We start from the raw sequence: 17,483 nt of genomic DNA on the forward strand, positions 1-17,483 counted from the left end.
ACACTGTACACAGAACTTGTGTAAAATTGACATTGACAGAGAAGACTTTGCATTAAACCAACCGGCTCATCTGCAGAATGGGGTTATCTTTCTGTTGTTTTTCCCTGAACCTCTGTCCTGTTTCCTTCTTCAGATGTGTTACAATCCCAGTCCCTCCCTGACTTCATCATCCCTGGGGCTCTGAGGGGAAGAGAAAGGAAGAAGGGCTTAAGCACTGGAGAAGGCAGCAGATGGGATGCCAAATCAGCAGCAAATAACGATTCTGCTTTTGGCCCAGGGCAGAAGCACAGATGTCAATGCCATTTCACATTCTGCCTTCCTCTCTTTATGCAAAAAAATGTTTTGCTTGACTTCCTATCATAATTGCGCTGATTCTAGATATGAAGAGCTGCAAATACTGAAGGGCCAAAGGGAATGAAACTCACTAGATGCTGGAATTAGGCCACCTGTGTTTGAGGACATCCTAATAAAAAATTCTTATAGAAAAGAGGCAAGGGTTCCAGAAAACTGAATATTTTGCCTCTTTCTGGTACATAATCTAAAATAACAACTATCCTACATTTAGATTTAAAAAATCTGATAAAATAATCAGATAATAGTGGATATCTATTGAGACTTTACCACGTTAGGCATTATGCTAGGCCCTTTACCTGGATTATCTGATTCAAATTCCAAAATAATTGTATGAAGTATATACCGTAATCTCCATTTTGAGATAAGGAAATTGAAACATACTGAAATTAACAGTAGAACTAGGATTTGCAACCAGGTAGTCTGATTCCAGAATTCAGGTTTTTTTTAAAAAAGTTTTTATTTATTTATTTTGAAAGAGAGAGAGAGCAGGGGAGGGGCAGAAAGAGGGGAGAGAGAATCCCAAGCAGGCTCTGCAACTGTTAGTTGGCATGGAACCTGATGCAGGACTCAAACCCATGAACTGTGGGACATGAGCCGAAACCAAGAGTCAGATGCTCAACTGACTAAGCCACCCAGACGCCCTCCTGGCCCCTGAATCCACAGTTGGAACCACAATTGCTATAATGCCTCTCTACCTTATAGAAAAATGAAAAAAAAAAAAACCACAGAAAAGGAAGTTTAAATTACGAGGTTACAAAATAACTAAATCCTCCTGGAAGTTATCTAAAGTAGCAAAGTCTTTTATCAAAAGCGACTTTAAAAACAGAGCAAAAGTGAGGTTTCAGTTCTATTTCCTTAGAAATCCTACTTCCCTTATATACTGGAAGCTGTCTGTTTCAAAGGTCAAACATGAGGCTGGATGTAAAGGTCAGCCTTTATAACCATCTACCCTGGACTTGGGACTGATTCTGTAATACTAATTGCATGATTTTCTAAAGATTATAGTTTTTAAGTAAGTATTAACAGAGCAAATAAAGGCAAATACACCATCAGCTACCACTATAAAATATTTTGAGAAAAATATACATTTTGTATATTTTGCTTGTGTGAATATTTTTCAGGTAGCCACTGCAGATTAGGGTACACCTCAACTCCAAGTAACAACAAATTGTGTGTGTGGTTGGAGGTGGTGGTGGTGGTATTTCAGAACCTAGAAAAACATGAACAAATGAATAACTCATGAGTTGCAATTGAATAAAATAAGAATTAACACAGTTATGTCATGCAGAGTAGAGAAGAGAGGACTTATTCTGCCCCAAATCATGGTGGGGGTGGGGGGAGAGAGTGCAGCAAATGAATGAACAGATCAACAATGTCTTCTAAAGAACAAAAGGAAATGTTTGCAAGGAGTAAAAGCTAAAAATAACCCTACTGCTTACTAATTTCCCGTAAGTCAGTCATGCTGTTTCTCTGTGTGCCCTTTGAGCAAGATCATTTAAATATTTTTCAAATGAGGAGGACAAAGAACCTACAAAATTCAAAAGCTCAATTTCCAGCAAACAACTAAATTCTAAAAAGAAAGGAATCCACAGTCAGCCACTGTATAAGTCTACAAAGAAATTCTGAGCAAGTCTTAGGATGTAGGAGCCTGCTGGGGGTCTGACAAGCAAAACAGCATGACTGCTGAATTATTACTCACTGCTGACCAGCCAGCAAACACTACTCCCTAGTATTAAAGTATTTAGGTTCCAAAGAACCCTAAAAAGTCCTTTATACAGTTTTCTCCTTTTTAAAATTTTTAAAAATTTTATTTTAAAGTTTTTAATTTTATTCATTTTGAGAGAGAGAGTGCAAGTGGGAGAGGGGCAGGGAGAGAGGGAGACAGAGAAACTGAAGCAGGCTTCATGCTGTTAGCACATAGCCCAACACAGGGCTCGATCTCATGAACTCTGAGATCATGATCTGAGCCGCTTAACTGACTGGATGCTTAAGTGACTGAGCCACCCAGGCACCCTTAAAATTTTATTTGAGAGAGAGAAAGAGAGAGTGTGTGCAAGCAAGGGAGGGGGGGTGGGGAGAGAGAATCTTAAGCAGGGTACATCCTGAGCCTGGAGCTTGAAGCGGGACTCAATCCAATGACCCTGGAATCACAACCTGGGCCGAAATCAAGAGTTGTACATTCAACCGACTGATCCACCCAGGCACCCCAATATACAGTTTTCAGTAAGACCAATTCAAACGTGTCAAATATAGTAGCTTATGGGCTATAATAACTATTGATGTTAATATGCTTCCCTGATAAAGCAGAGCATTGTAAAATACACACAAAATAATTCAATTAAATCATTTTGCAGGTGACACTTCAAAAAAGTTTTAGAGCATTATTGGTGCAAGAAATATTTTGAGAATAAAAGTCTAGAAAACAACGTAAACTTAGATTTCTGTTTGGTCCGAAGTTCTTGAGAGGAAGCAAGTTGTCTAAAACTATGAGATTTACCTTTATTACCTTTTCAACAGACAACAGGATGCCTAAAATATATACCACCATAGATTTTTACAACAGATGACTCGATGTTATAGAGATTAACTTCTCAATTCATACAACACAGTAAGAGCTGGAACCAAGTTACATCAACTAAAGCTCAAAAGTCACAAGGGTTTTTGCTCTATTTAAAGACCAAAGTCTTATGGGTTACTGTTCTAATTAAGAGGCTGATTGATTTTAGTGGTTGTAACTAAAGTGTTATATTCATGATACCAAATCCCAACTCAAAAAAAAGCAATCGCTGAAATCAGTAAATGTACTGTGTTTAGAAAAGGAAAAGGCCTCAAGAGACTAGCCTTTGGCTGTGTAAGGTGATCCCCTAATGATTTCTTAGCATTCTTACATTGCCCCGAAATGTACGGATGATGCAGAAATTTATGTAACAAAGCATTAAAAAAAGAAAAGTGCCAGCGTCTCTTAGACTTTGCTGCAAATAGAGGGTTAAAGTTCATACTTTTAACTTCACATACACCTAGCCATCATTGGAAGTAATAATAGTAATAAAGAGACCTTGAATAACACTTTGTTAACTTGCTTATTAAGCTTCAGAGCAGTACTACAGTTCAGCAGATCAGTATCACCACCATGATTTAAAAGACATGAGAAATGACACATAATCCACAGAGGTCTTAAATACTGCCATCTTGAACTCACAGGTTCATCCCCAAAATGGCTATACCTTCCTGACTACTCCTTCCTGTATATAAATTTCTTTTTTTTTTTTTTTTTTTAGACAAAAACAAATAAAAGTTCAGTTCAAACTCAAATGCTAAGAAGGTTAGGGAGTATGTGTGCCATATTCACCAGTGTATCTCCAAAATGCAGCACATGCCCAGAAAGTACATGGTCAATAAATATTTGTGAAATAAATGAAGGAATGAGGAGAATTTTTTTTTTAATGTATATTTATTCTTGAGAGAGAGCAAGTGCACGCACATGCACATGGCTGAGGGAGGGGCAGAGAGGAGGACAGAGGATCCCAAGGAGGCTCTGCACTGACAGCAGAGAGCCCAATATGGGGGATATGGGGCTCAAACTCACAACTGGAGATTGTGACCTGAGCAAAAGTCGGAGGCTCAAATGACTGAGCCACTCAGGCACCCCTATGAGGACAATGTTTCTGTATGAAGACCCGATCTTAAACAACTCTAAGATATTTTCTCTTACTCTCATACTTGACCTGACGTCCTAGCCTCAACCTAACATCACCACTCTACTGTCTTCTTTCAATACTTAATAAATACTTAATTGATATCATTTTACTTACTATTCTTCTTCTTTTAATTTAGTATTTTGTGTCCTCAAACTAAACTCAAAACATTCAAAATATTATCTCCTTTTTATTTTTCTTTTGAACCCCATCCTACCACATGTTAGACACAACAGATAATCAATACCTTTGCTTCTAAGGAATCAACTAAACATTTACCTCCATTTAAAATAACTTTTTCTAATTATTAAAAAAAAAACCACGTGTAGAAAAGACAGTAAGGAAATGAAAAAAAATAAGTGTGTCCCCACATAGAAATAAACCATGTATGGGTCATCATATTTGGTTTATGGCTTTAGCATTTGTTCTGTGTACACAACCATATATATAAAGAAATAAAAACACACATAAACTAACAAAATTGAGATCCTGAAAGAAATCACTTATAACACTGATGATGGAAACACTAACAGTGTAAGGGCTGGGAGTCGGGAGCAGAGGCTACAAGGTTGTTGATAAGTGTTCACTGTACTTCAGGACTAAAACCTAAAAGGTCACTTTAGACAGAGGGAAATGTGGAACTAGATAAACTCATTCATTCCACACGTGATTACGTATGATTGATTTAGAGGGAATGTCATTTAAGAAGCTAAGGAAGTAAAAGTCGATCCAACAGGAATACATACTTGGGAGACCAAATTCCGACCACATGACACAGTGCTGTCTCCAAGGCACAGAAGAGGAACACAAAAACGGTTATAGTCAGTAGAGTAGCAAAGAGCATGACAGATCGTGGGTGAACCATTTAACCCTCTTGAGTATCAGTTTTCTCTGCTTGAAAATGTGGGGAATAATAGTACAATAAGAGAAGTAGGTTGGTAAATCCACTTCAGGGAATACTGTGAGGATAAAATTAATTAATGAATGGAAGGCAGTGATTATGGTGTCTGGAACATGGACAGTGCTCACCAAGCCTTGGCTGTTATTATCCTTCTTAGCCTGCCCAGTTTGCCTAACCAGGTATGGTCTTGACTGATGTCATTGTGACTGTCCTCGGTTTCCTCCAAGTATCTATTTTTCCATATTAATACTGAATATATTCTCTTCAACTAATCCCGCCATTTGTAATCCTCTATAAACTGCTCATTCTGTTCTGGCTTCTGGAATCAAATTTCCAAATAGGCAATAATCATTAAAAAAACAGAAAAATCCAAACTTGGTTTCTAATCACCTTCAACAGATCTTCACCCAAAATCCACTGAGGATAAGCATTTGTGAATCTCTTAAACTGTAAGCAACAGTACTTTGCCTCATGGACTCTTTTTCCCCCCTATTAAATTGTGACTTGTGTGTTACATATTGATCCCCAAAGGGTTGCATTATGTATAAATTATAGTTAGAAAAATACTTCAAATATATATGGCACTTTATGCTTTCCCAAATAACTTTCACACATTATTAAATCTCATCAGCACCCCAGGCAAGTAGGTATGAGAAGTGTTGTCTTCATCTATGAGTAAGAAAAATGAGATGGCTCAAGGAGGTGAAATAACTTGCCAAAAGTCACACAGTCAGGCCCACAAGTACATGGATGGTTTTTAATGCAGTGTTCTTATCCTAACACTAGCATGCCTTCCTGACTGGTACAGGGTTTACTTACAAGACGAGAAGCTATTAGACTTTTGACCAAATTAACAGATTATTTGGAATTACATAATTTGAAGTTTTTCTGCTCTTCCATTCCTTTCACTTTGAATTAATAAGGCTTTATTATGATTATGTGTTGCTTTAAAATGATCTCTGACAGTCCAAAACTCATTGCTTTTAATGTGCAAACGAACACAGACATCCCAATGGAAGCTATTAAGAAGTATGACTTTTCTTTTCTACCTAAGTTCAAAAGGCCAGTGATTACTGAGAGCCCAAACCACAATAAAGCCAAGAAACAGGAACAGATTCTAAAGATACCACCTTGTGATTGTATCTTCAAAATTATATATCCAGTAGTATAAACACAAGAAAATATGAGTGAAACTTTATCTCCTGAATGATGAGACAGTAGACATATTGAACTAGTGCACTTACATGTTTGAAAACTGGATGTTCCTGCAGACACATTTAAATATTACTATGACAAGCTCCAACGAGCTCTTCTGATCATCAAACTTGTACACTGCCAAGGTGAGGAACCTAAACAGTGAGCTGCTATATCTTAAAATCAATCCAGTGAATATGTATGGCAAATTTAATTCACTATGTATTTCTCAGGGAAGTCAGATGTATTACTAAACACAGAAGCTATTAAGCTCCTTATTCACTACCACCCAGTTTAGGTCAATACAAAAGTTTTTTTTATTTTTTTTATTTTTTATTTTTTATTTTTTTTTTTTTAACGTTTTTATTTATTTTTGAGACAGAGAGAGACAGCATGAACGGGGGAGGGGCAGAGAGAGAGGGAGACAGAATCGGAAACAGGCTCCAGGCTCTGAGCCATCAGTGCAGAGCCCGACGCGGGGCTCGAACTCACGGACCGCGAGATCGTGACCTGGGCTGAAGTCGGACGCTTAACCGACTGAGCCACCCAGGCGCCCCAAAAGGTTTTGAAATTAGTATAGAGCTGCAAAAAAATGGTCCTGTGCCCATTACTTTTGAGAAAAAGTAGTGATTATTGGTTCTGTATACAATTACCTAAAAGTTCTTTTTATTTTAATTGATGTGTAGTGGACATATAATATTAATTTCAGGTGTACAACATGGTAATTCAACATTTTTATCTTTAAAAGTTCTTAAAACATTACAGGACACTTGAAAGAATTAAAAGACAAATAGAGATTTTTTTCAAAGATAATCTTGTGAGGAGATGACCGATCAAGGGATTGTACTACATACTATTTAACTATATGACACATTTTGTGTTCATGGAGGAGGTTAGGCAAACTCCAAGAATTGAATATAGTCCACTGTTTCAAGAGACACCATATACGAAAACTGTCATCATCATATATACTATCATCAGTATATGAGTACATATACTGACTCATGTATATATTATATATTCATAGATGTATATCAATAATTATATCAATATAATTAAAATATACTACATTATTCATTACAACATTTTAGAAAAACGAAAACTAGACTTATCCTAATTAAAGGAAATGTCAGCCAGAGAATGGACAATGACTGAAAATAAATATTTCAGGATCCCTATAGCTGTGAAAGTACTTTAAGACTATAAGAAAGAAAATTTAGTTTATTCTGAAAGATTTCCTTTCCTTGGCTTGAACACAGGATAGAAATGGCTATATCAGTATATAAGGACTTTTTTACCTGAACAGATTCATATCTGATTTCCCTATGTTTTTTTTTTAAACACGGAAATACCAGAATGTAAAGATAAAATGTTGAAACAACTAAACAGTTTTTTTTAACAATAGTGACAGTGGTATTTTGGAATTAAGTAGGTACATTTTTAGTCATTATAATGATTAGGAGCAGTTGTGAGGGCTGGGGATGCTAGATGTCCAGGACTGAATTGTACATACCAGGAAAATTAAAAAAAAAAAAAAGGTCCCATATGCTGCAGGCCATTCATATATCCTACTGGATATTCACACAAGTGAAAAATCTATAATTAAGTGAGCCCAGACACCAACTCTATTGCACATATTTCTGTAAATTATTTTTTACCCACTTTTAATTTCCAGGACTCCTTACTGGGATCTACTGTGTAAATCAAAGTAAGACTGCTTTTTTGTTTGGAAGTTTCCCAAGAGATGCTCACCATATTGGAAAATCATGTCACCACTGGTGCTATTGACCAATATGGAATGTCTCTCTGATCCCCCATTCATATGTTAAAACGTAACCTCCAATGTGATGGTAGGTAATAAGGCCTTTGCGAGGTACTTAGGTCATGAAGGTAGAGCCTCCATTAGTGGGATTTAGTGTCCTTACAAGACAGATCCCAGGGAGTTCCCCTGCCCTGTCCACCATGTGAAGACATAGTGAGAAGGCACCATCTCTGAACCAGAAAGCAGGTTCTCACCAGACACCAAATCTGCCAGCACCATGATCTTGGTCTTTTAGCCTCCGGAACTGACTAAGAAATAAATTTCCGTTGCTTATAAGCCACCTAGTCTATGGTATTCTACTATAGTAACCTGAACCAAGACATTTGGCAATACCGTTCTAGGACTTGAGTTGACAACGCAAACCACATTTATCACTCTGTAGTTTCTGCTACTGGATTTTATTCATAATGAATACTTCATTATGTCTTACTACATAGCCATATCCAGGCATTACTATTTGGAAAACATAAAAATATATTTCTTTTATATTCAGTGAGGGCATTCTATCAATTTAAAAAATTCTTTGTATGGAGAAAGGCTGTTAGGGAAAAAAAGAGTAAAATCAAAATAAAGTGCTGAGTATAGTTAGGAGTACTGTAGCAATATTGGCTTCTTGGTTGTGACAAATGTATTACAATAACATTAGATGTTAACAGTAGAGGAAATAAGGTGAGGGATACCTGGGCAATTCTTATACTATCTTTGAAAGTTTTCTGTAAATATGAAATTATTCTAACCAAAAATTTCTTATTAACAAGTTTACCTTTAGAGATGCATAGAGATTTCGAATTTGGAAAACTGTTCCTCCATTTCTGTTAACATTAGTTTTCTAAACTGTCAGGCTGAACTACTAACTTGATGTTTTCATATGTCAAATAACAGCTAAATATGAACAAGTTCGTATGGTTTATCCTAGAATAGTGTGGGGCGAGTTTACCAAACTGTATTACAAAGCTGAGAAAAAATGTACTTTTCATTTTCAGAAGTAAAGAGAAATGAGTTGCAATCTACTGCACATACCCACATGCACTTCTTCGCAAAGTCTCCCCATGGTTATAGTATATTACCTATGATTTTGATTTGAAGCTAGTAATGGAAGGTGTTTCAACATAATTTATTATTTAAAAAAAGAGTTGAGTCTGAGACCATTGAAAACCACTAAACCACTGAACTAAACAAAGCATTAGTAAGTGGAAGAGACAGATTACAGCATAGTTTATCTGTGAAGCTTACACTAAATTCCTATGCAGAAGAAAAGAATGAAAGGAAAAAAACAGTATTTGTAACCCTTAATGATAAGTCTTCCTTCTTTTTCTTCTGCAGGGTGGTCTTCAGTGAGCTCTTTGATCAGTGAATTAAATTCCTAGTAAAAATCTGGTGTTAAAGAGGACACAATAAGAAAAATTTCATGTTTTTACAGAAGGCCTATGAAATTCTTGAGCACATTCAGCTTTTGAAAACACATGTAAGGGGAGGAACCTAACAGCAGTAGAAAAAATAAAAAGCCAGAAAAGCAACTGATAGGTTTACTATAAAACACTCACTCACCTGTGCACAAATTTGATGCATGACATGACCAAATTCATGGAAGTAAGTCCGCACCTCATCATGCCTCAGGAGAGAGGGACGACCAGCTATTGGCTGCGAGAAGTTCACCACAAGGGCAGCCACCGACATCATGCGGCTCCCATCAGGGAGGAGGCAGCCGGGCTGGAGACCAAAGCAGGCTGCGTGGTTGTACTTTCCTTCCCTGGGAACCAGAAGCATTGTTGGTGAGATAGGAACGCTCTTCTCTAGCAACAACATTGCTGTGACCTCTCTCAGTCATTAAGTCTTATTTGATACCAGAGGACACTTTGGAACATGTAATCCACCCTTTAGAAAGTAGGTCAGCATTTTATTAAAATGGACAAACTAAAACTAAGCAAATAAAAACCCCACTATCACTTCACATGAGTTATATCGCCAAGGTTTCTTCTGTTGAAAAATCTTAATGTAAGAATTAAGAATATACACCACACCTACTGTAGAGCTCAGTGTTTAATTTATTTTAATGGGATCTTGCTTTTCTCCTTCAAAGATGGTGTCACTAAACACTAAACTGTGTTGAAGCAAGCTTGAGGTAAAAGATATAGTTTGATACACTAGGTAGTTTTTTCTTAAAGTGATAATTGATAAAAACCAAATACCAGACAATAAGTTTTTCCTTTTATTCAAGGAAGGAAGAATAAGTATTCACAAGTAAATGAGCTCCTTTTATAAACTAGTCAGGACTTTTTGAAACAGAATACTTTTAGTTAGCTTAGGAAAAAGCATAAATTATACTATAAAGTGGTCTATTCTTGGACAATGGGGTATCAGTGATGGTCTCTCCAAAAGCTATGTGCAACTGGACTTTATTCTAGAAGTAGGCTTCCTTCTTCTTCTTTTTTTTTTTTTTCCTCAGAAAACTAATGGTACTTTCAGGTTTGGGGTAGAACTTTTAATTTGATTTGTTTTGATTTATACATACATTTTTTTGTTTTATCTTTACTTGCTGATTACTCGTCTTCCCCCCCACCCCCACTGATGCCATTCAATTAAAAAAAAAAAAAGAAAGAAAAAAAAACTAGCCTTTTCCAGCTTTCTATTATGAGGTATAAAGCTGAAAAGTGTGTTGTTCCTATATCTGTATAACAATATGCTGCACAGTCTCCAAATCACAACTTTTCTTGAATTTATCAGAAATCGGAAGGCAATCAACTAACTCACAATCTAAGACAGATGACTTTAAGGAGAGAGGAAGTGAGGAAGCAAGCATTTTTTCACCTGGGGCAAATACTACAAACACCAGTGAGAAAAGTCTTTTAACAAATTGTTAGGGGCACCTGGGTGGCTCAGTAGGTTAAGTGGCTGACTCTTGGTTTCGGCTCAGGTTACATCTCACAGTTTGTTCGTTCGAGCCCCACACTGGGCGCCGTGCTGACACCTCAGAGCCTGCTTAGGATTCTTTCTCTCTCCCGCTCTTTCTGCCCCTCCCCTGCTTGCTCGCTCTCTCTCAAAATAAACAAACAAACACAAATTTATAAAAAAAACAAAACTGTTAAAGGCCATCGTGGGCCAGGAAAACAGGGAGACACTGGGAGATAGATATATATATATATATATATATATATATATATATATATATATATATATATATATATATATAATAATATAGCCATTTGCAGGGTCTTCTCCCTGGACACACACAAAAGGACGGTAGCAGGATGACAGCCCTGAGACAGCATCAGTCTTGATGTAGGCCTGGGGATAGGGAGCCTCTACCTTGATAAAGGAATGAAGCACTGCCTTCTGGGAGGAAAGGCAACAAACCCTGTTGTCCTATCAGCACTGGTGAAAACCCACTGCCACTGGGAAAGAGAAGAGAAAAAAACCTCTACTTCTGAAGGAAGGACAGGGACATAGTGTGGACCCAGACATACCACTGAGGGTGGGGCGGGACCACTGAACAGGCTGAATCATCCCTGAGCAGGGACATGGGAAGGGAAGGCGGAGAGAGAAGGGGAGAGAACCCATGAACATGTACACCAGAAACTGTACAACGAATGTCATAAAATTTTCATCCAGCCAACCTTCTGGTTGTTCAATGGGCTAATCAGTGTTTCTGGAAGAATTTTGTGTAGTTAGTTGGAAATGCATAAAGAGATCCATAAATCTTATTTTTAACGGGGGAAAAATAACTAAAGTAATCTGGAACATGTATATCCTGTTATATTTTATACCTCTTGGTACATTATGAAAGGCTAAAAATGTATCCTCCCCACACCCCCCTCCAAAGTATTCCTAATTTGAGAGTAATGTCAGTGCTACTATGTTAGAGAGACAAGAGTTGAGATATTTGGAGAATTTTTAAAGTGTAAGAATAGCTTAAAATCAAAGATTTTCTATCAATTTAAAAATCAGTGCCATTGAGGGGTTTTTAATCTTTCCTTTTAAAAAATAAACTTGACACATTTAATTTTAAGGGATTCTTTATTCTGAGGTTTTGCCTTTTCACATATTGTTTATAAAATGATGTGGATTTAAAAAAAAATGTCCTTTCCTTATCAAGCATCTTCTATTGGAACCATCAGAATACTTTTGTTTTTCTTTTGAAGATCTCAGTATTCAATGAAAAAAATTGAAATGTGATTAAAAAAAAGTAACTGATCTTTCTTAGACCTATTCCAAAAATCCTTTTTTGAGTCACAACACAAATTACCCTACCTTACTTTTATGGAGTGACAGGAAGGTGACAGGAAGTGAATATTAAGTAGGTCACTACTTTCACAAGAGATCAGCTTCTGATCCCCATACCAGTGCTGGTAGGAATGGCTAGATATTAGAGTATGAAAGAAATCAATGATATGTTGGAAGGGAGACAGCAGGATGGGGTGGCAAGAACTGCTAACTTTGACACTGGAAGTAGAATTTGGGGACAGTTACAGAAGACTCCAAGGTTGAAGGATCTCTCCTGAAAGAATTCTTGCTTAAAATTGTATGCTGACACTCTTCAATTAAAAATAGATCCATCTACATTTGACAAGGGCTTATTTTTAGACCATATCAAAAGTGAAATTAAGTCCATAAAACATTGGGATAAGACATCACTGTCCGTCCACTTGTCTGAATGGCATAGTTATTCAGCCTCCTTCCCAGCAGCTACCCAAAGTCACCTAAAGTCTGTGGATTAAAAACTTGTTTATGCTGCTCAAGTAGGGGGATACTGTAATTTCCTTTGGCCTATTTAGTAAGATGAATTGGTAATTGGTTAACAGGCTGGCTTTGGTTTAGAAAGGAGCTTAGAGGGGCGCCTGGGTGGCTCAGTCAGTTAAACATCCGACTTTGGCTCAGGTCATGATCTCGTGGTTTGTGGGTTTGAGCCCCGTGTTGGGCTCAGAGCCTGGAGCCTGCTACAGGTTCTGTGTCTCCCACTCTCTGCCCCTCCCCCACCTCTCAAAAATAAATAAACATTAAAAAAATGTTTAAAAAAAAAAAAAAGAAAGCAGCCTAGAGAGAATGTGATTCAAATCCTTTCATGTCTGATGAAACAGAGTCCATAGTTACCACATGTTTCAGAGATAGTATTTTGAATTCTTATCATTGGCTGAATACCTAGCCTGGGTGATATGCATATACAGCCTGATGCACAGAACAATCCTATAAAGGGATCACCAGCCCCACACTACAGAGGAAGAGATGGAGTCTCAAAGAGATTAAGTCACTTAAGCATCCCAACTCAATTTGAATGACTACAAAGACTGTGGTATTCTTACTGTATTACGCTGCCTCTCAGCCAGACTCAGGAAAGTGGCCATAGACTGAAGAGTACTGGCAGACAGATTACCTGAATAACAAATATTTTGGGGGCCAATTTAAAATTAAGTAAGTGTAGGGGCGCCTGGGTGGCGCAGTCAGTTAAGCGGCCGACTTCAGCCAGGTCACGATCTCGCGGTCCGTGAGTTCGAGCCCCGCATCAGGCTCTGGGCTGATGGCTCGGAGCCTGGAGCCTGTTTCCGATTCTGTGTCTCCCTCTCTCTCTGCCCCTCCCCCGTTCATGCTCTGTCTCTCTCTGTCCCAAAAATAAATAAAAAATGTTGAAAAAAAAAAAATAAAATAAAATTAAGTAAGTGTAGTACACAAACTAGATAATGATGATAACGATGATAACAGCTGCAAATTGCTGCAATTGCTATATGCTGGGTAGTCTTCCAATTAATGTTTTGCATGTGATTAATCATTTTATCCTTCTACAAAGCAGGTAGAAGTAACATTCCTGTTTTATTGGACCTATAATATAGGTAAAGAAACTGAGGCGCAGGAACATTAAGTAAGTTGCCTAGTAAGTATCGGAGCCAGACTCTCTGGCTTCAGAGCCTGTATCTCTACTTGCATTATGGAGAACCACACAAGAGAACTCTGGAAGACAAGAGTCTTAATCTGGGTAGGAACTGAATCCCTAAGGTCCCTTCCTTCCAACAACGTGATCCTCAGTACCTTGGATAGAGGTCCAAGTAGAACTGTCCCAGTACTTCTCCTGTGGCTTTATCCTTCACAGTGTAAAGTGTAACACTTGTATTCCACACATGAGCATCTGCCACTTGCTCAAATGAAAGCCCCAACAACTCCTGGTAGATGTTGAGTAAGCCTTCAGTGACCACTTCAATTGGGAAGTATTCCTTGAGTATCTCTTGATCTATGGAATACTTGAGTTCTTCCGTCTGAGTCATGTAGTAATGGAGATCCCAGGCGTTGATTTTCCCATCGTATTCAAAACCTCTCTCTTCACATTCCTTTTTCTTCAAATTCAAAATAAACTCTCGCTCTGCCTCACCCAAGGGTTTTAATTTCTGGCTTAAATCATCTGTGAGGGAAGTGAGAAAAGTCAGTGATTTACTGCTTCTGGGAGCAAGCACATTCATACATATACTGCTGTTTTAGCATGGTGCTTCCTGCTTTGAATACTTGATACAGATAATTGGGAGCAAGGAAGGGCGGAAGGAAAGAGGGAGGGAGGGATGGATAGCAGGCTCTGTTATGACAGCACGGCTGTTCTTTTCAGGGTAATTTATTTCATGGCTCCTTGCCCTCCCATTTTTTTTAGCACCAGCCAAACCAGGCCATAACTTCCTCACACCATCAACAAAGCTCAAGTTTATCTCAGAGAACTCTGACTCCAGAGTGTTATAATTCAGGAAACAAAACAATAGTGCAACCAGCTCATATACATAATTATTCTTCAATGAGATTAGACTCCTGAAAAAGCCAGGGAAAATAAATCAGATGTGACCTGGGATCACTATTAGTAAAAACTACTCAACGCCTAAACAGCCATGGGTTTATCACTAATCCCTTCCTATGAAGAACGTCTAATTGGACACTTTTAGCAATTCCACTTTTTAGATGGATGCCACAATTTATATACTGTGGTTAATTCTATTTTAATTTCTCCCTAATTTATTTTAATTTAAAATTGGCATATTCCCATCTGAGTTACCCTCTTGCCGCCTGTATTCACACACTCTCTCACAGTTTTAGTCAGAACTGTATCGCTTTGTATACTCCATAAGTTTCCTTCTTTCTCCTTACAGCATTCCTCATGCTGTTGGCTTCACCTTACACTCTGGGGCTCCCTTTCAAATTGCCATGTCCCCTACAGGACCAAACACACGTTTATCTTACATATGTGACAAAGAGTAAAGGATAAATACATAATAAGAACATACACAGTTAGCCAAATACAGTTCAACACTCAAAGACAAAGAAAAATGGAAATACAAAACAGATTTAAAAGAGACCCAACCTAGAAAGGCTGTTACATGGCTTGTACTCTTTGCAGTGTTCATTTCAAGGACAAAGTCAGCATGTGTGCTGTAGCCGAGGAGTTTGGCTACCTTGGCCCTCAGTGGGAGTAGCTGCTGCAGAATTAAGGTGTTTTCCTGGTAATAAACAACAAAAACAAAGATTAATAATTCACTGGATCCACAGAACTAAAAGGAAGTTATTACATGTGTTTTGGGGTTGGTAAACTGTCAAATATTTTTAGACCATCTCAACCTTGTAATAAATTACTCCATTTCAGTGTTACAGACATTTTTAAAATTCATGATCCAGGGGTACCTCGATGGCTCAGTCAGTTAAAGGTCCAACTTCAGCTCAGGTCATTATCTCACAATTCATGGGTTTGAGCCCTGCATCGGACTTTGTGCTGACAGCTCAGAGCCTGGAGCCTGCTTTGGATTCTGTATCTCCCTCTCTTTTTCTGCCCCTCCCCTGCTTGTGCTCTCTCTCTCTCAAAAATATTTAAAAAAAAATTCATGATCCAATTTTATTTCTGAAATAATTGACTTTTTAAGCCTCAGGGGACTCCTTTGAGGTCTTAATAAAATTTTAGGTACTGTAAACTTAAGAGTTAAAATGTATTAGGGTGCCTGGGTGGCTGAGTAGGTTAAGTGTCTGACTTCGGCTCAGGTCATGATCTTATGATTTGTCAGTTTTAGCCCTGAATCAGGCTCTGTGCTGACAGCTCAGAGCCTAGAGCCTGCTTTGGATTCTGTGTCTCCCTCTCTCTCTGCCCCTCAGCTGCTCGCACTCTGTCTCTCTCTCAAAAATAAATAAACATTAAAAAAAAAAAAGAGTTAAAATGTATAAAAATGTATTCTTAAGGACCACAGTGATTCCACATTTAATTTCATTGACAAGACTATAACAAATGTATATGTATATTAAGTTGTTTTTTTGGTGGTTAATATATATATATATATATATATATATATATATATATATATTCATATATGTATATTTGTCACTTTAACTTCACATATAGTATGGCTATTTAAAAAAATAGTATTAATGAGGATGTGAAGAATTTGGAAACTCTGAGTGTTACTGATGTGAATGTAAAAAGTATAGCTGCTATGGAAAACAGTATTGCAATTCCTCAAAAAATTAAACACATAATTACCATATGATACAGCAATTTCACTTGGGGGTATACATCCCAAAGAGCGGAAGCAGGCACTCAAACAGATATTTGTACACCTGTGTTCACTACAGCATTATATGAATATTAGCCAAGTGGTGAAAGCATCCCAAATGTCCATCAGTGGATGAATGGAAAAAGAAAACGTGGGGCACCTGGGTGGCTTAGTCAGTTGAGTATCTGACTTCGGCTCAGGTCATGATCTCGCAGTTTGTGAGTTCAAGCCCACGTCAGGCTCTATGTTGACAGCTTGGAGCCTGGAGCCTCTTCAGATTCTGTGTGTCTCTCTCTGCCCCTCCCCCACTTGCACTCTGTTTCTGTCTCAAAAATAAACATAAAAAAAAAGATGAAGAAGAAAGGGGCATCTGGGTGGCTCAGTCGGCTAAGCATCTGACTTCAGCTCAGGTCATGACCTTGCCATTTGTGAGTTCAAGCCCCACGTTGGGCTCTGTGCTGATAGCTCGAGCCTGGAGCCCACTTTGGATTCTGTGTCTCCCTCTCTCTCTACCCATCCCCAGCTTGCGCTCTGTTTCTCTCAAAGATAAATAAACATTAAAAAAAAGAAATTAAAAAAAAAAGAAAATGTGGTATATACATATAATGGAATATTATTCCATCTTAAAAAGGAAAAGAAATTTTGACACATGCTAAAATATGGATAAACCTGGATAAAATATGGATAAAATATGGATATGCTAAGTAAAATAAGGAGGTCACAAAAGGATAAATATTCTGATTCCACTTACATGAGGTTCCTAGAGGAGTCAAATTCATAGAGCCAGAAAGTAGAACAGTGGATGCCACGGGGAGGGGGCAGGGGGATTCGGAGTTAGTGTTTAATGAGTACAGAGTCTTAGATGAGAAAGATGAGCAAGTCTGAAGACACATGGTGGTGATTGTTGCAGAACAATGTGAATGGACTTAATGCCGTAGAACTCTCTACACTTACAAATGCTTCAGGGATTTGTCTCAAATTATAACAAACATTTTTTTTTTTTTTTTTTTTTGCTTTCT

At 37.8% G+C, this 17,483-nt stretch overlaps 1 protein-coding gene across 1 annotated transcript in view; it reads right to left on the reverse strand.

Moving 5' to 3' along the window:
* The window catches only part of NLN (neurolysin), a 103,060-nt gene that overhangs the window by 15,761 nt on the left and 69,816 nt on the right, over positions 1-17,483 (reverse strand). The window contains exons 7-9 of the mRNA XM_078449405.2: positions 15,291-15,426; positions 13,985-14,351; positions 9,515-9,716 (exon numbers count right to left, since the gene is read on the reverse strand). Coding sequence (XP_078305531.2) covers positions 9,515-9,716; positions 13,985-14,351; positions 15,291-15,426 — 705 coding nt within the window. The remainder of the gene's footprint in view (positions 1-9,514; positions 9,717-13,984; positions 14,352-15,290; positions 15,427-17,483) is intronic.

The sequence above is a fragment of the Panthera onca genome, chromosome A1 (genome assembly GCF_046562875.1).
Source record: "Panthera onca isolate mPanOnc1 chromosome A1, mPanOnc1 haplotype 2, whole genome shotgun sequence".
NCBI classification, from domain to species: domain Eukaryota; kingdom Metazoa; phylum Chordata; class Mammalia; order Carnivora; family Felidae; genus Panthera; species Panthera onca.